General features: G+C 39.5%; 1 protein-coding gene across 9 annotated transcripts in view; it reads right to left on the reverse strand.

The window, feature by feature from the left end:
• Positions 1–18,360, reverse strand: part of TLN2 (talin 2) — a 130,720-nt gene that overhangs the window by 6,477 nt on the left and 105,883 nt on the right. For all 9 annotated transcript variants that reach the window (XM_015638948.3, XM_019007931.2, XM_015638947.3 and 6 more), the window contains 9 exons: positions 17,932–18,115; positions 17,193–17,318; positions 16,769–16,885; positions 14,805–14,990; positions 10,975–11,082; positions 9,070–9,175; positions 7,314–7,438; positions 917–1,042; positions 70–132 (listed from right to left, as the gene is read on the reverse strand). In XM_015638948.3, coding sequence (XP_015494434.1) covers positions 70–132; positions 917–1,042; positions 7,314–7,438; positions 9,070–9,175; positions 10,975–11,082; positions 14,805–14,990; positions 16,769–16,885; positions 17,193–17,318; positions 17,932–18,115 — 1,141 coding nt within the window. The remainder of the gene's footprint in view (positions 1–69; positions 133–916; positions 1,043–7,313; positions 7,439–9,069; positions 9,176–10,974; positions 11,083–14,804; positions 14,991–16,768; positions 16,886–17,192; positions 17,319–17,931; positions 18,116–18,360) is intronic.

An 18,360-nucleotide genomic window follows, 5' to 3' on the forward strand; every position in this document is an offset into this window, starting at 1 on the left:
TGTGTATTCTCACAGGATATTATTTCTTCAGAGAAAGTGCCAGTTTTCTCAATAGAGGTAATTACTCACAGCAGAAATAAGTCCCTGAGACCACTGTCCATCATCAGCTGCATTTGCAGGGATTGCTCCAACCTGAAAAAACAGTTCAGAGATGCCTTACAAGAAAACAGAAAATACAATTGCTTTGTCTCAGAATTAGACAAGCAGTAACCCATGAAAAAAGGGAACACTTGTACCTGTGACTGTGCCCAGCACATTCAAGAGCAGAAAATCCAACTGGAAGTCAGAGTAATTGTGCTTCCAGCAGACATCTGCCTGCTCAGGAAGTGTCCAAGTTACTCTACTGCTTCAACTGACCCATTCTTGGAACACACAGAAGTAATTACCAGAATAACAAACAATTAGCAGACTACTGGTGGCTGAAGGCACAGCCAAAGCAGCAGTTCCTTAAGGCTCAGTCTTTAAAATAACCTACTTCTCTCTCCATGATACATTTGAATTTACAAGACATTGAGGGCACAGTTACTGAGGGCTTTTGCTGTTCTGGTCCAGAGCAGTACTGTACATTGTGACATTTGGGTTTGGATCCCCAAACTGTTGTGTGGGGCTATACTTGGATCACAGATCTTCATGAAGTGAAAAGCCCCCACAGAAAAACTCCCCACAACTGAATCATCTGAAGAGCCAAGCACTTGATTAAGCTTATGAGGTTTAAATAAATGTAACTAAACGTGGGATTTTTTTAAACAGAACCAGGTCTAGGCCATGAACTGTGATGAGCAGTGAATAACTTATATTTATTTTGATTAGTCATTCCCAAGCTTCTTTCCTACTGTTTTTAACAGGACTGTTAGGAGACTAGATTAAATTTTGATGCTTTCCCCCACTACTGCTGCTGCATGTGCTGTTTACCCACCTTTCCCTGAGCCACCAGTTCCCTCTGGGCTGCTGAAGCTGACTTCACAAGGGCACTGGTAGCAGCTGCAATGGATTTAGCTGCTTCCAGGATCTGTTCTTCAAAATCCAGAGTCTCATCTGCTTGCTATAACCAAGAAAAAACAATGTTATACATTCACCTGGAAGTAATTACACTTTCAAGACTGAGGACATATACAAAGATTCTGGAACACATCACTGAAGTAACATCTACAACATCATTTTCTGCAAAGGAGTTTTGTATGGACTGAAGCTGGGAGTCCACATAAAATATTAGCTTTCCCTTGTGCCTGCTCACACAGAGTATCACACAAGACACTTAAACAAAGCCATCAACTTTCTAATGCATTACCTCCAGCAGAGCATCTCTAAACTACATTCAGAAAAGTGCAGGTCTGAAAAGAAATTCATGTTTTTCCTATCAAGATTATCTCTGTAGTGCCATAACATTGGCTTCCAAGATTGCTAAACTAGGAAAAGCATTTTCTAAATACTTAAAAGACTTAAGGCATTGAGAAAGAACAATAATAAATGTGTGTTGTCTCATTCACCTGTACTAAGGAATGTAAAGTAGATAACAAGAAAGGGCACAGGCCTAACAGCTTTTGGTAAGAGCTGTCACTGCACAGAAAGCAGCTTTGTGCAGCACTCTGGTTTGGTGATCTTGGAGATAGGGAGTTCCAAAGGTCTGTCTGGAACACTTCAGTCATCCAAGTAAAGAATGTGCAAAACCTCCTAATGAGGTTTCTTATAATTTAAAATAATTGTAGGGCAAGTGGCTACAGTATCAGGACATCCTACTTTGTCAGAGAGAAGGATTTTGAATTACAGGTTTATTCAAACTATGGCAACTGCAACATTCTTGTGTCACACAACTACAAAAGCACCAGCCAGGTGGGCCATGTGTTAAAAAACTGGGCATTTCACTTGCAAGTCTAAGCACACCCATCTAAATTCAGGTCAGGTTTTATTCTCCAGTTTGATGAAATAGTCAATTATAAAATAATAAAGGATAATGATAAGTAATTACAAAATGACCCATCAAGCAGCACTCAGTCCTTCATGTAACTAAAAGTCCAGGAGATGAAACAATAACATCCAGAGACACCAGACAAACTGAATCATCTAAATATCAAAACTGATGTGTAGATAAAGATGTTTGGCACTTGAAAGTTTTTCTTTTTTTAGAAAAAGCCACCTAATCCATGGAAAAATATTTGTCTTGCCTTGCTATTGGGCTATTCCCATCAACTAAAGTATATGTCCTTGTAATAAAAGAAATTGCTTTGGGAAGTGAGCAAATAATGTTCCACATAAAATTTTGGCAGTGCTTGCAATGCCACATCATGACCATTATTATACCAAAATGCAATCACACTGGCCCTCTATAGGTCTCAAGTCTTATTTATGAAACTTTTATTTCAATCACAACATTGCCAGAGTGATTAAATTGAATCCAGTAGAATCTCTGTCAGAATTATTGTCCTTATTAAAACAGATGACTTTGATTTAACTAAAGACTGAAACTGAAATATCAACAAAAATACCATTGACTGACAGTAAATTTAGCAGACTGTCACTGTATATTTGAAAAATTGTTTTTATACTTTACTTTTGTCCAAGATTTCTTGCTATCAAGTTCTTAAATTCTCATTTCCAACATAAAATATATTATGTGCATTACTCTTTATATGTCAGCACTGTCAGGAACTCAAATGAGTGAGAAGTTCAGTATCTAATTATTTATTATAAAGGAGGTGCCAGTCTTTGTTGACATTTAATAAAATGCTCATGGCCATAGTCTGATCTAGTGGACAGGTGTGTATGTGCCCAGATGGAATTTAATTTGTGAAAAAACAGCCACCAAAAAGATGCTGAACAAAAGCAGTTGTTTAAACTCAGTTCAGGGCAGTGAGTGGACTAAATATTACACACAAGTCCTAAGCAGAAATTACTGCTTTTCAAAGAGAATACCAAGAAATCAAAGCTTGCATTATCAGGGGTGCCATTGTACAAGGGCTGGATTAACTTCCACTGTGAGCAGCAGGTGAAGCTCAACAGCAAAACAGAGAGCTAAACCTTAGAATCCCATCTGGTAACAGAGTTTTTTTCTACCCTATTTACCAAGTCAGTTTCTTTTCAATTATATTGAAATCCAGGGCTTGAGAGGAATGCCATGTCTCAAGTTTCTCAAACTTCCAAGTCTTGCATCCTCTGACATCTCACAACTTCTTTTACTTTTGGAAAAAAACTTCTCATAGCAGTCAAACCCTTCTGTGAATATTTTTGTAGCAGACTTACACAGCACTCAAACTGTTGAATGCCTGCTGGCTTTTCATCTTTTGTAACAAATCCTTCTTTTCTAGTCCTTCTCTGTGGTTTTCCCTGCACATTCTCAGGTGTGACACACATCTAAGGGCTAGATGCTCGATGGGGGAGACACAACACTCAGCCAGCACTGGGGGTGTGTTTGCTGCCAGTGCTCTCCCAACATCATTCCTTAGCAATAAGAACAGCAGGCAGCACAAGACTGAGCACAGCAAAATGCCCTACAAGAAAAGTAATTATTCCATCATGCCCATTGTTGAAAGAGTGTCTCCTGGACTGTCTTAAATTCACATTCATAAACAGTACCCTCACAACATGTCAGTTTACAGCCTTCATGAATAAAGTTGAGAGCAATGATGGCAGAAAATCACATTGTGGGATCACATTTAGAGCAGGTTTCTTTAGAAAACCAGATCTATGACAGAAGTGATTAACTTCTCCTTCCTCAAGCAGCCCTCAGGAAGATCAGCATTTCAGTTTCCTCCAGCCTAAACTAATATGATGTTATTAACCATGTACAACTATAAATGGATTGGAATATGAAGGCACCAGACCAGACATATATTAGGCTCACTACAAAGTCTTTAGAATGGAATACCTGAAAAATGTTGATTATGCCACTGAACAAAACAAAAAAGGTATGTTTTTGTAGTGTACTTTAACTATTTTTCTACAGCATCTCCATTATTAGGGGTAGCATAAATAAAGTCAGGGTGAATAGGAAAATAAATGAGCCCCCAATCTCGTTGCAAAACAGCAGCAAAAATTACAAAAGAGAAATCATTTTGTTTTCAAGCACCTGTCATCTACTTTATAATGAGCAAAGCAATATGAGTAAGTTACTGCACTGAGCCATGGAAAGCACAATAACCATTCCAGTGAAAGTCAGTTCTTGGCACAGCTGCTGCTCACTGTCACAGGGAGCCCTACACAACTTAGAAGCCTCTCCAAGAGCAACTCTACTGATAAAGGAGCCCTCCATGTATGTATTTTATACCAGATTAGATTAGGAGTCTACAGGAAGTCTTCTAAATCTGCTTGTGAGTGACTGTACTCCTTCATAATGCCTTCTACTATGTTAAAACCCCCGGAGACAGGGCAGGACACTGTAGGAATATGTTTGATATATAGTTGGATTAAATAACAACCTAATATATCAAACATATCACACAGAGTCCTGCAGAAAAAGGCATCCAGGTTTGATTCATCTTGGGTTAAAAAAAACAAAGGACCAGCTGCTGAGAGCTACCAGCAGGGAACTCTTACTGACTACAAGACACTTGTGCCTGCACAGAAGCTTGAAGAGCAGACAGAACAGGGTAGGGACAGCAATGCTCTCTCCTCTTGTACCTCATCTACCATACCTTTTTGCTTAAAACTGTTTTTTTTTGCCCAGTATTAGCAGGAAGATTTTATTACACAAAATAGTTTTCTTCTTCAGAAAATTACTGGTTTTGGGGGTTGTTATTTTACAGGAAGTAGCACATTTCCATAACAGAAGGAATGTGTGTCTGCATTGCAATACACCTGACTCTCCAAATGGAAAACTGAAAAAACAGTAAGAGTTCATATTCAGGAAAAATAATTGTACTTAGAGGAAACATGACAGCCAAATCCTGCTTAATAAACCATAAAGATCTCATTGCTTCTCAGATCATTTCCCACCTTGAAAACTGCGAGGAGAACCCTGAGCAGGTTTTGTGTTACAGACACCAGTAACAACACCTGCTCAGGAGAATCCTCAAAGTTCTTCCAAGATACGAGCTCAGAAGACATACAGATATTTACAGGGTGTCAGTGGGGACTAGTGGTTTAAGTATTTTGGGAGCACATTCACCTGCAGCCAAACAACCAGGATTTAAAGCAAACAAAATAAGCATTGTACAATAAAGCACAGGCAGCAGTTAGCAGGACTGTGTCTCATTAGAAGTTTTTTTCTGGGGTAAATGAAGATGTCTCATGCTATTTGTGTAATTTTAAGACATCAAAGGGGGTATGATAGGTGCAAAAATACAAAGAAAAAACAAGGAAAAGAAGAAATAAAAAAAATACTAAAGTTAAAAAAAAAATTAAGATAGTGGAACAAATGAGAAGAAACCCTGCCTTCAACTATTGGGGTTTTTTTTTGAGATAAAAAGCAAAGTGGAACACAAAGATCAAAATTTCAAGCTTAAATCAAATTACTCCCACTCCCTGCACCAATAAAAAAACTTTACCAAAAATAGAGAATCAGCCACCAACTAGTAATGATGAAGATGATGGATTTTCTGCAGGTAGACATTCTAAAATTACCCACTGAGGACTTCTCTTGTGAGTTCACTTAATGATGGTTGCTGTTAACCAAAGCAGGGCATTGTCTAGATAGTCTGTTCCATTGTAGAAAATAGCTCTTATTCCTGAATTTCATAGGCTGAGCACAAGACAAAACAACTCTTACCTAGTCTAAGCATTCCTACTACAACACTAAGTTGTCAAAGATGGGCATTAGAAAGACAGAGCCTGTTCACCACAGGAAATCCTACTCTGGGAGGATACAAGCTGCAAGTCTGCAACAGAAAAGGTGCTGTTTGAGCCACTCTGTGATCTTCCTAGTAACTTCTGATGTGGTTTATAATCCCTGTTGTGAAGGAGATTCAACATGTGAAAGGGATGCAAAGGCTGCTGAAATCCCAAAATGAAACAAACAGCTGGATATCAATTTTAGTTTCAGAAAATGCCAAACAAACCAGTAAGTCACAAGCAGACTGGATACTGAAATTAATACATTAAATGATGAGCAGGTGTGAGAACTGTATTCACTGGGAAATTACAATGACCCTGGAAGGGCTCAGATCTTGGAAGGAAACTGCTCCATAGTTACCAGGCAACACACATGTGCTATTGTGCACTGATTGTATAGAAAAGGTGATGGTGGACTTTTCCATTCCTCAGACTCAGCCTGTGGAATCTCATTATAATGGACCACTTTTCTGTATAATCAAAATGGATGTACTTGTTAAAAAATGCAGACAAAGAGCATTTATTTTTCATAAGCTAATTTATTCCTATCACTAAGCAGAAAGTGGGAGGTGGGAAGTCCTCAAAGGCTGAAGCTTTCAAGAACTATTTAATCTGGTGATCCTAAATAACAAAATACTACCCTGCACCAATACAGTCATCCAACACTGAATGGTCTTGAAGCTCTGCTTTTTAGAAAGACTCCTCATTAGCTTTACTCTGCAAGCAGTTTTGCACCTACAAAGCAGCATAAAGAGGAATACAGATACATGGTGCTTTCCCAAAGCCAATGACACAGCCAAAATATGTGTTTCATTTTAAAGAGATGCAACATCTGCCTGTTAACACCAGGTAAAAAGTAGCAATTCTCTGGGATCCACCAGTTTCATATACTCCCTCTGTACTGCATGTGAAAATAGTTGGTTTAATTTTATAATATCTTCAGAGAATATTTGAAATGACCTGGCAACATGCAACACTACTTGATATCCTGATGAACTGTAATTTAATTTCCTTCAGGAAAATGACATAGAAGAAAATAGAAGATCAAACAACACATCAGATTCTATACTGAAACAGCTACTCTCTAAGCATGGCATAAAATGCTGGTTTTAGTCTTAGAAAATCCTGCAGGTCATTTACATTCTCTTGAACCCCAAACTGTGTTACTGCTGTTTTCTCCTGCTATACTTCACATATTCAGATGTGAACAAAGGGTCTCCAAAAGAAAGCAAGAAAGAATATTTTTGGAAACAGAAAGGCAAATAATCACCAGTAACGATGCCACAGCTCTTACAAGCGTTTCTAACATTTGGCTCTTCTTCCTTTGTTTACTTCTGGCTGGTGCTTGACTCCCTCCCTGAAAAGCACCTTTTTACCCTCTACCCTGAGGGGTAAGTGCCATCCAGAGCAGCATTTTGTGGCTGGGACTCAGGCAAGGTTTGATTGTTTCCACCATTATCCTGGCCAGTAGTGAAGTACACACCAAACAATGGGCAATGTGCAACCTCTGCCTTGCTGACCTCAAACAGACAATGGGGAGGGACACTCACCTTGGGCTTGGCTCTTGGTTTCAGCTGCTCTAACTTCTTTGCTGCAGCCTCAATTGATGCTGCAGCCCCTAAGAGCTCTGTCTCTGCAATAACTGTTGGGTCTTCTGGATCCACCCACTCTGTCCCTGAAATTAATGGAGATGGAGACAATAACTTCAGTGTCACTGTCAGCTGCCACTCCAACAGGGGGAATTGAAATCACACCTCAAGCGTCCAATACAGAATGTACATCGCAGAAAGCTGATTTTAGTGCCATAATGGCATGAAACCAGTGGTTTATGTCACAGAGAAGACTGTAAAGCAGAGGGGAAAGAAGTATTTAGCAGGATTATTCTCTCATGAAATTTATTTTGTGTAAGCAAAGAAGCTTCAAAAAGGGATACTGTCCATACTGGGAACAAAACCAGCTGTCACTCAGCTTGTGTTTATCAGAGGTCTTACTCAGATGGTTCCTAACTTGACTTAAGCCATGGGGTTTGTTCAGAGTCCGACCCAATGGTAAAGAGAAGAGGCTACAGCCAACACAGTCCCCTCCAGGACACTTTGCAGTCACCCCTGCACAACCCTGGTAGTTTTGTTTGCTGGCAGTGCTCAGGGATGAAGTTACACACTTTTGGCAGTGTGTATCTAACAGTGATGTAGAAAAGGCCAAAGCAGTTTCTGTATCACATCTGAAGGGCAACTTATTTTTTGCTGTTGACTTTTTGGCATTTCTTTTTTCCTAAAGAAATTCTGTAGATCCACAAAATGAATACTTGGCTGGAAGTGGTTTCAGATTTTTGGAAGCTGTCAGTACATTATTATTTTTGATTTCCTAACACTATTCTCTGAATTACAAGATTCAGAAAGCATCCATATTCTGAATTGAGGGAAACAATGAAACAGCCCAAAGAACTTCTTAACCTCTGAGGGACTGGTCTAAAAACCATTTCTCAGTTCAAATGCTGTACAGGATGAAGATGTTCTATATTAAACCCTAATACTGGCAGATAAACAGGGGGAAAAAAAGGCAGAAAGTATAAATACAGTCAACCCCAAACTCGTAAAATGCAGCAACTCCTCTCCAGAAAAAGGCATTTCAAAAACATTAAAGCATTTACATGTTAATTTTCTTAGCAGACAATTTTATTGTGCACCTATAAATGAAAATAAGGAAAGAAAATTGAGTGGTTAAAAAACATTTTACTTCCTACAAAAAAAGCTTCTAAAGTGAATAAAAACATCCTCTACAGACAGCAAGTGAAAAATGAAATAAAAAGTGGGCTTTTATTTTAGTGAATATGAATTAAAATGCAAAAATTGCCAGAAATTAATAAATGTGTCAAAAGATGAGAATAATATAAAGATTTTAAAAAGCACTTAGAGAATAGAAGAACTCTGATATTGGCTTGCCTTGTTAGCAAATAGAAACCAAAATTTTGAAATATAAAAGAGACTGCAGAAAAAGCTAAAGAATTCAATAAAGATGCTTGAACAGGAAAATAGCATTATGTAGACCACTGTTCTATAAAAAAAGAGAGAAAATATTAAGAATATTAAGAGAAAAGGAGGGAAGAAAACAATGGATTTGCATATATGCAAATTGTTTGTAGTTCAGATTCATTTCCAAGGATCATGTAATGGTAACAGCAGGAAATAAGAGAGGAGACCCTGTAGTGTGCATTACACAGAGTGGTATCTCATCATCATCATCATCATCATCATCATCTCTGGAGTAGTGAGCACAGCACACTGGTAGCCCAGCTTCCCAACTCACCCTTCATTGCTTCTGCTGACTGGATAAGCTCTGTGACAGCACCTGCAACCCGCTTGGAGAAAGAGGCCAGCTGATGCTTCAGCTCTGGAGTTGCTTTTTGAAGAATCTAGAGAAAGAGAAGGCACTTTAGTAAGGATTCCAGAATGCTGGAAGATTCCCAAGGCACTCTAGTGAGAGATTGATGTCTGAGAGCCCAGTGAGAGAGCTGTGTCACAGTGAAGCACTAGGAACAAATGCTCACATACAGTGTTGGATGCACACCAGAGAAGTGGCACTGCCCTGCACAGCTACAGGAACTGAGAGTGTTGTTGGAAGCTCCTGAACCTAGCACAGAGCAAACAAGGCACTTTTGTGCCACTTGCCCAATGCAACCTCTACACAACTTAATACACTGGCTTGAGAAGTTTTAGATATTGCATCTGACAACTCTTGCACCTAAAAAGTATCATTTTGAAAGAAATATGAAATAATATGAAAGAACATCCCTTGGCATCCCTGTAACCATCCCTAGCTTGACCACTGAGGGTATAAAGTGAACTTACTGACAATTGTATCACTGGGTGCCAGATGGACAAATTAGAGATTCTTAATCCCACATGATCTGGAGCTTCTGAGGGTGATAAATTAAATGAGATTGCAGACCCAGGGGTTCTAAACCACCAGAGTTTGCTAAGGCAGCCAACACTGGGGAGGGGGCAGGGGTACAAGGGGGCAGAACTTGCTCACAGCTTTAGGGCACTGAACTTGAAGAGGCTTAAGATAAGAAAGGCTTGTTACTTCAATAAAATGGAACATGCCTTTCCTACCTTAAGCCTCTTGACTTATGCAGAGAGAGAGAAATAAAATGAACAAAATTTGATTCAAGTCTTTGGTCTGTTTAGACACTTAGTTTGAAACACATACTGCCAACATTCTAGGGGTCATATCTGAAAAATTCCCCACAGTCCTCTAAACTAAAAATGGATCAGACATCTTATGCTAAATCAATTACTGCCATACAGCTCTAAGAATTCCACTAGCAAGTTCCAACTTTCTTGATCTATTTTACCTGCTAGTGGCAAGCACAACTGTGACTGTACTTTTATTTTATATATAAATTTCAGTGAGTTGATGCAAGTAATTACACATGCTCTGTTCTCAGCAGAAAAACTGATCTGGGTTTGCTAATCTGCAGCTAGTGGCTGCAAATTTCAGTTTCAGAGACATTAATATGTCAGCTGAGAGCCACCTAAAAGAAATTGCTGGTCATCCATGAAGCTGATTGGTGATTTAAGTCTTCTCCAGAAACTTCAATATCTCATAAATGTTAGTTCAAACACATTTTATTACTTCCTACAAAAGTAATAGCAACAGAAGAATAAATATTATGGGATAATTAATATGTGATAATTATGTATGGTCAAGTAAAGCCAACTGACAGCAGGATTCATGAGCTGGGATTTGAGTGCAGAAGTTTTATGAGGGAGGCAGTGCTGGTGAGGGATTTTGGGATGACTTGGAGTATGGTGTGGCTGTGAGAGGCATGCCCCAATGCCTTCACAAAGATTATGTAACCTCTTCAGTCTGGGGGACAGGCCTGTGCCTAATATGTCTAGTGCTTATTGTGGGCTTAAAAAAACACCTTAATTTCTTTGTCAGGAACCTTTCTTAGGTTCATATCTGTACTGCCTCCAGATCTGATCCAGTGTGCAGTTCCATTTAAGTAGTCCAGTATTCCTTCTGTCTCACAGTTTGAGCTGAAGTATTGAGTTTCCTTTTGCTTGCTCTAACAACAAAACTTCATAACCTTGTGACAAATTGATAAAAATTGATAAAAACGTGTCACCAGCAGTCACTTTATAAAGAGGGCAGGGAGATGACTCTCCCTGGAAGTAACCCAGTGTATGCATGCAGAGGAGTCCTTACCAGGAGAACATGCTCCAGGAGTTCCAAGTACCCCAGGGTACATTCTGTTCCAAAGCGCAGGGCTCTCTCTCGAACTTCTTCACTCACATCTGGGTGATATGATGCTTGCTGAGAAGGCAAAAAACAACATTAGTACCCAAAGCAGCTCCCACAAGAGAAGATCAACACAGAGATATGGGGGAAAGAGAAGGGAGGAGATTTTTATAGTGTGCAAATGACATTTGAGCTTAATGGTCGGTCATTTCTGCTGTAAGCAAATGGTGCTGGGAGAGCAGCAGAGCTCCAGTTCTGTAAAGGCTCATTAATGGTGTTAGCTTGATGGAGAGATTAAACACAGCAACAGCAGTGTGGAACCATCTGTTTAAATACAGAGAGAAGCTGCAGCACAGTCAGGTCTTCGTAAGGATTTCCACTAAGTGTAATGTCTAGCATCTGTCATAAGCCCAACTAATTCAATTATTTTATTTTTAATAAAAAGTGAAACCTGCAGCCTCTTCAAGCCCTGTACTTCCTACAGTAAACTTCTAGGGAACTTTTTTATTGAGCAGAAGTACCACTTGTTGCCAAGTGAAAGTTCCCAAAACACACAGCATTTCCTCTCACAGAACAGCTCCTTCCACTCCTGCAGCCTCTTATCTCCCCTTGGGATGGGGGATTATTTCACAGCTTGCTTATTTTCTGCCCCTCCTGAAGTCACACCATCCTGAGCCAGGGTCAGTGTTGGTCTCTTGGCTCCCTCTGCAGGGAAGTTCAGGATGAGCACAGCAAGGAAACAGCTGCCTCCCCCTCCTCATCCCACCACCCTGATAGTGGGGAATTGAGATGGGAGGAACAGGATTCATTTTCCTCATCTTCAGCATACTTCAAATGAGCTTCCAAAGGCCAAAAAGTTCAGAACAGTTTTGGTTTATGTTTTTAAATTTTCAAACAGGGTGAAGGGCCCCTGAGTGTTTCTTACACATACATTGTAAAGCATCCTAAAATGTCTCTTCTGCACCTAAATATTACTGGAACACAGGGAATTAGAGTAAGCATCTGTAGGAGGGAAATATCAAGTTGCTTTATGTTTTTCATACATAGGCAAGACTGGTATCAGAGTATTTTGGGAGCATTTTTAAGGTTCAGTATAAATTCCATATACTTCACAGCAGCCTGAAGAGGTGAGAGAAGTCATTTTAGGAAATCAATTTCATAACCCAGAAACATCTGAACACACATCTCACTACACCAGTGAGGACTCACAACAGAAATATCTTCTCTTCCAGCCTTGGGCAGAAGGTCTGCCCAACCATCTCAAACTGAAACACGTCTGAAGAACCAGAACACACATTTGTTTCCTCCTTCTTCACTCTCAGCCCTCATTTCCTCTCCACAGTCTTCCCCAGCAGGCAGCCAGCACTACCCAGCCCTGGCACAGCTCCTGTGCCATCAGCACCCCTGGGTGCCCAGCGGAGGAAGGTGTGTTTGAGGGGCTGCAGGGAGCTTCCCCAGAGCCATCTCTCCCCTGGCTGAACCAGCCCAGCTCTGCCCAGCTGCCTCCAGTGCCACCTGCAGCAGCCCAGCCAGTGCTGAGCAAAGGGGTGAAGTTGTTTCCCACTGTCCACTGCCCATGGAATGCTCTGAGTGGGTGCTCACTTCCATTGCTTCCTATGGGTTTGATGGGCTTTTCATATCTGTTTCCTTTTCACTAAAATAGTGATACCATGCACAGGTTAATTACTGCATTATTTTATACAAATATGTAATAAAAAATTGTTACCTTAGGGCCTACTCTAAATTTCAATAAATGCAATCATAGCATTTCCACTGACTTTAATAAAAGCTGTCTCAGTACATCCCACAATAAGCATCCTTATTGAATTATTATCCTATTTTGAAATAGCATCTGCTTACAAGACCTGAATTAGTAATGAGCACTGTAAATTCATCCATAGCAGACCAAGCACCCAGACATCTATATAACTGTTAATTCAAACTCCTCATACAACTTGCCTTTGGCTATGGGCAGTTAAATAGAACTCACATTCAAATTCCTGACACTGGGGAAGTCAGAACTATGTTCTGTACAATTTTACCATAGATCATACACATGCACTTTTGTCTTGGCCCAAAGAACATAAAAATCTGATAATTTATCAGTGCTAATTCTACAGAGTAGCTTAATATCACTATAAAACCCCTGCAGTGTTTGTCACAAAACCCAAGTCCCATTGTATCACACAGCTTTTACAGCATAGTATGGCTCAGGCTGCTGGTTCCCATCCCAAAAATTCAAGGAATGTGGCTTATCATGGAAATGCCATATCCAGTAATCAATTTATACAATTAATGGCACAAGATGTCTAAGACTGAGCAAAATTTGTTGAAACAAGATTTCCTAAATCAAGTCTGGTTCAAACTGTGTACTTAAAGTATTTGTTAAATGCTACAGCTGTTTTCTCATACATTTTAGATAATACATAAAATTAATATTCTTGGAGACTTTTATTCCTGCTTGTCCAATAAATGCTCTTGGTCTTAAGAAAGTAGACTAGATCTTAGGCTTGGCACTGTACCATTACAGGCAAGTGAAAGGATTTCCAACCCTCTTCCTTTTGTAGACTCCTTTCTTTGTGGAAACAATTCCCTGGGAGATCACAAAGGCTTTTCCAGCATCCCAGACCTCCACTGTTCCATTTGCAGGAAGATTCATCCTGTCAGCCACTTACAATGCACAAACCATTCAGAATCATTAAATTAACTGGGAGAAAATGTGAACATAAAAACTTAAAAAAAGGTATGTTCATAAATAGATGTTTGAAAGCATGTACTGGGCTATGCATGCATGAAAGTGTTTTATAACTTAGAGGATTCTATTCCTGAGAATCCTGTTTGGAAAGACAAATCTGAAGCATGCAAAGTGGTCAAGAATTGTTAGACACTAAAAAACTGCTACAATACATATAAAGGTCAATACCTTTGTATAAAGGCAGTTCTAAATTAGAACTTGCACTTTTGAAAGGGGATAATTTTTAAAACAAACATAACCCTTCTGTTTGGGCAGTATTAGGTTAAAAATCAATCTGGGACTGACGTAGGCAGTTAGGATCTGAAAATCAGATACCACACAGACAGCACCATTATTTCACTGTCACCTTCCATACCTGGAAAGACAGAAGTAAATAACTATGATTTACAGGCAAAGGCAGTTTACTACTACAGTCACTACTGAAAATTGAAAGGAATGAGATATTCATAATCCTATTTTTTAATAATTTATGCCTAGATTTTTTAATCCTCAGAACAAAGCCAAATGGCTTAACAGTCATTTATGTAGCACACAGTGTAGAAAATAGAGCTACACTATATTCAGAGGGCAACAGCTATTTTTATAAAAAAATTTGCAAAAAAAATTACACACAATTTTGAAAAACAGAAAGGAAATTGAGCAAACCATCAGGAGGAAAATAACTGTTAAGCATAGATCAGAGTGATTTCTTTCACCATTCCTTTCACTATTCTAGGAATACTGAAATTATATTTGTGACCACAGGAATATTTGTATATTCTACTACTTGCACAGATTGTCCTCTGACTGGAAACCAGGAAATTGCAGCTCAAATAAAATTCCTCATTTTCACAAAAAGAAAACAGTGAATATTAGAGCTGGGGTTTTTTTTGTGTGCATGGCACAAAAAAATCCTTTCTGAGACAGGTTCCCTTAAAATTATCTTACCCATTAACTTTCTCATATGAAAAGCAGAAAGCTGAACCAAATACATAATGTTCCATGGATTTAGAAGCACACAAACACAACAAGGTCAGTCTTAGGCAAGGAAGGGAATCTTTACCTTACAAGCTGTTAGCATGTCAGCTACTGCTTTGCGGCTCAGATTTGCTGTAGCAATCACATCCTCCTGCCTGCACGAGTTCCCAGCTGCAACAGCTTTGGCAGTTGCCATGGTGATTCCTTTCGTCATCCGGATTGATTCTTCAGGTGTCGATGTCTTTTCTGGAACCTCACTCGACTGAAACACCTGAAAGTAAAAGCAGAAGCAAAGTCTGACACCACTCAAGTCAAAGCAATCGTGAGGAAGAGACACCAAACGGAAGCAGCCTTTGAACAGCAGGAAATCAGAAACACATTTGGAGCACTTGGAGATCATTCCTGCTTGCCATGGGCCTGGATCTGATAAAGCTGCTCACCTACAGACACCAGAGAGTAACAATAAGTTGATGGAAGGAGACAATAAAAAAGGTTAACACCCATTCATCTCATCTGCACTGAACTACCCACATGACAGTTTACAGGCAGCTGTTCAGAGCCTTACCAGATGAAAAGAATTAACTGTTCCTTTCATTATATTCTTTTCTCATCCTGACTGCTGTTTAGGCTGGTTACTCACAGGAGGAGATCCTTCCCCTGCAAAGGTTAGGCCCTACCAAGTGCTTGTTGATAGCACAGAGCAGTAGAGACTGAGAACATCACCATTAAAGTATTCAAACGTGTCTTAAAAAAGCAGAGGTGGAGCGTTGTCTCTTAGGCTATATTTAGTCTCCCTTAGAAACCTAAAGATGTAATTGTGCAGGGTGAATCATGTGAAAATAGTTCAAATTCCCTAACAATACATGAATTCTGGAATACAGGAACTGTAGGAAGATATAGGTAGCAAGAGCTGAGCAACCTTACTTTGATTAGGTATTTTCCTGAGCTTAGGTCTGTATTTCCTTTACCACTCTTACTGTGCAGGAGCAATTTGGAATGCACAATTAATCAGGAGGTTTCTTGATCACACACAGTGCAACCTAAGCAGGCCAGTGGTTTCAGAATGTCTGGACAAAAATGAGCCTGGTCCATCGTGTGCTCCCAGTTAATCAGTTTTTCACTTCATCTCTCCAGAAATAGAAGCAATGTTAAAAAATGAGTTCTAGTTATACATGTGAAGACATTCCTCAGTGTTGTTCAGAGTCAGCCCCTGAAATTCCAGATCAAGCCTGACATGTTTTCTTGAGTACCTATGTGCCAACTCTCTGGTCTCTCCATGAGTGAGAACACCACAACCACAGGTCCATCCCTTAGCAATGCTGATAAAGAGGAACATTTCAAACAGATACCAGCCAAACTGATCAGGCCTGATCAGGTACCAGATCAGGTTTTATGACTGCCATATCAAATCCCAATGACTACTAACAGATATTTAAAAAGAAAATATTTTAAAATAAATTTCCTCATTACAACAGCTTTGCTCACACAGTGAAAACGGAATGTTTGATGGAGAGCATTTGAGAAGACAAAATGACAGTGCAGTTATGGTGTAAGAATTGCTAATCCACAGCCTATGCAACAAAGCATTTCCTGCTGAAGACTGTGTCTACAGGGTTTATTTTACAAAAATGAACTGTAAGTAAAGGAAGGAAAAAATCAGGCTTCTTCACAAACATGCAGGTATTAATTTGTGTCACTCACTACGATGCTAGTAAAAAAGCCTCATGGTATATAACACCTAATTTTGGAGAGAATTCCACACTATCATTAATTCCTGCTGACACAGAATATCAATAGCAGGCCATGTATCACAGGTAGGATCTTTACATAATAAAGGCAAAATAGAAACAAGTTTAAACTGCACACACAGTATGAGAGTGATGCTGAGAAGACACTACCAAAGCCAGGATCAAAAAAAAGTGAACAGCATCAGATCAGAAAGCAGGATCTGTACTGAAAGCTTAAGGTCTAAATAAAAAGGAAGCAGTTGCTCCCAGCTTTGTGTAAGGACACACTTGCAAAACCCACTACAAGTATTTAGTTCTGTACCGTGAGCTCCTGTTTGATGTACTCAATTGTGGCCTCAAGAGCTCTTGTTCCTCGAGTAGCTTCATCTTCTACTGCTTTAACAGTCTTCAAGAGGGATGTGACATTTGTTACCATCACCTGAAGGAGAGAGAAGTGAAGACAATAACAAGTGAATCCTTTCCTCCTGTTTTTAGAGATGGCAGGGTATGAAGCAAGGCAAATTAAACTGGGAAGTGTTGTTACTTCTAATAGGACCTAACAGACTTCATTAATTCAACTTGTTACAGGACTAAATACCAATTCTTGTGCTGGCCATGATACCATGATAACTAAATAAAGAAATGAGTTTGCAGGCAATCAGAAATTGCTGAAGTCAAAGACCCACATGTTTATCAAATGTGATTGCACAGACACTTTGCAATAAAATGTAAGAATAAGGTTTTACCTTGGCAGCACCTTTCAGCTGGTACATGGATGGATCATCTGCTGGTTTGCTGGCAGCTCCTTTGGTAGCACCAATGAGATCAGAAAGGGCCTTTGCAACATCTTTGATAGCATTGATCAGAACAACCTATGGAATGAGAAACAGTTATAAGGCTCAGGCAATAAAAGCTGTGTGCATGAGGGTGTGATTTCGAAAAATCTGTATTTTTTTCAAACATCTGCAATATGCTTGCCTGCCTCCATTTCACTGAGATCCAAACAAACAACTGAAGACATATTATGGGTAATCCACATGGAAAAGTTGTAGAGTTAATTGAAAAACAAGACAGATATAGCTGGGGAATGGCAACAGTTTGTCAGCCCACACAAATAATACAGTGCACAGTCCAGACATAAGCTGGATAAGCAGCTTTAAAGACCTGCAAGCTCTTCAGAACTAAAGTGGGATGAGCCAGAATTGCAACCACAAGTTAGTAAAAATGAGCCCAGTACTTTGCCAGAAGCATCCCAGATGGAACACAGGTGAAATGAAAGCAGAAGGATTACACAAGGGCCTGAACAGTTTCACTCAATGCTTAAGGCTTTTGACTGTATTCTAAACAAGTGATATCTGAGTAAACCCAGAAAAGTCCCAGAGGAGATGAACAATCTTGTGTTGGTTAAAAGCAGAAGTCACACAAAGTTCTACAAAATGAAAACTGTTCTCTGTAAGAGCATCAGAAAATCTTAAGATATCTCACCTGTGTTTCAGGATCATCAGATCCCAAGCTAGCTGCTCCCAATTTTACTACCTCGGCAAGCTGAGTGATGGTGTTAGCAGATGACTGAGCTGCTTGGGCCAGTTTGTCCTGACTTGAGGCAGCACCAGAAACCAACAATTTTGTATCTTCAACTAAAGCTTTTGCTGTTTTCAGGATATTTTCCCTGTAGCAAAAAGAATAGGAAGCAGAGAAGGAGTGGAAAAGGAGAATAGGGGAAAAATGTGTTTTCCAGTGTTGTGGTGACTAACAGCTACATGAAAGAGCTGATCTAAATCACCATACCAGTGTCCATTCATAACATAATGTATGTCAAGGGTGTAAGTTAAAAACCAAACCAAAACAACAACTATTTAAAAAGCAGCAGAGCATTTAGGGCAAATGTAGGGCAGTGTAATAAAATGAGACCAT

The sequence above is a fragment of the Parus major genome, chromosome 10 (genome assembly GCF_001522545.3).
Source record: "Parus major isolate Abel chromosome 10, Parus_major1.1, whole genome shotgun sequence".
Lineage (NCBI taxonomy): Eukaryota > Metazoa > Chordata > Aves > Passeriformes > Paridae > Parus > Parus major.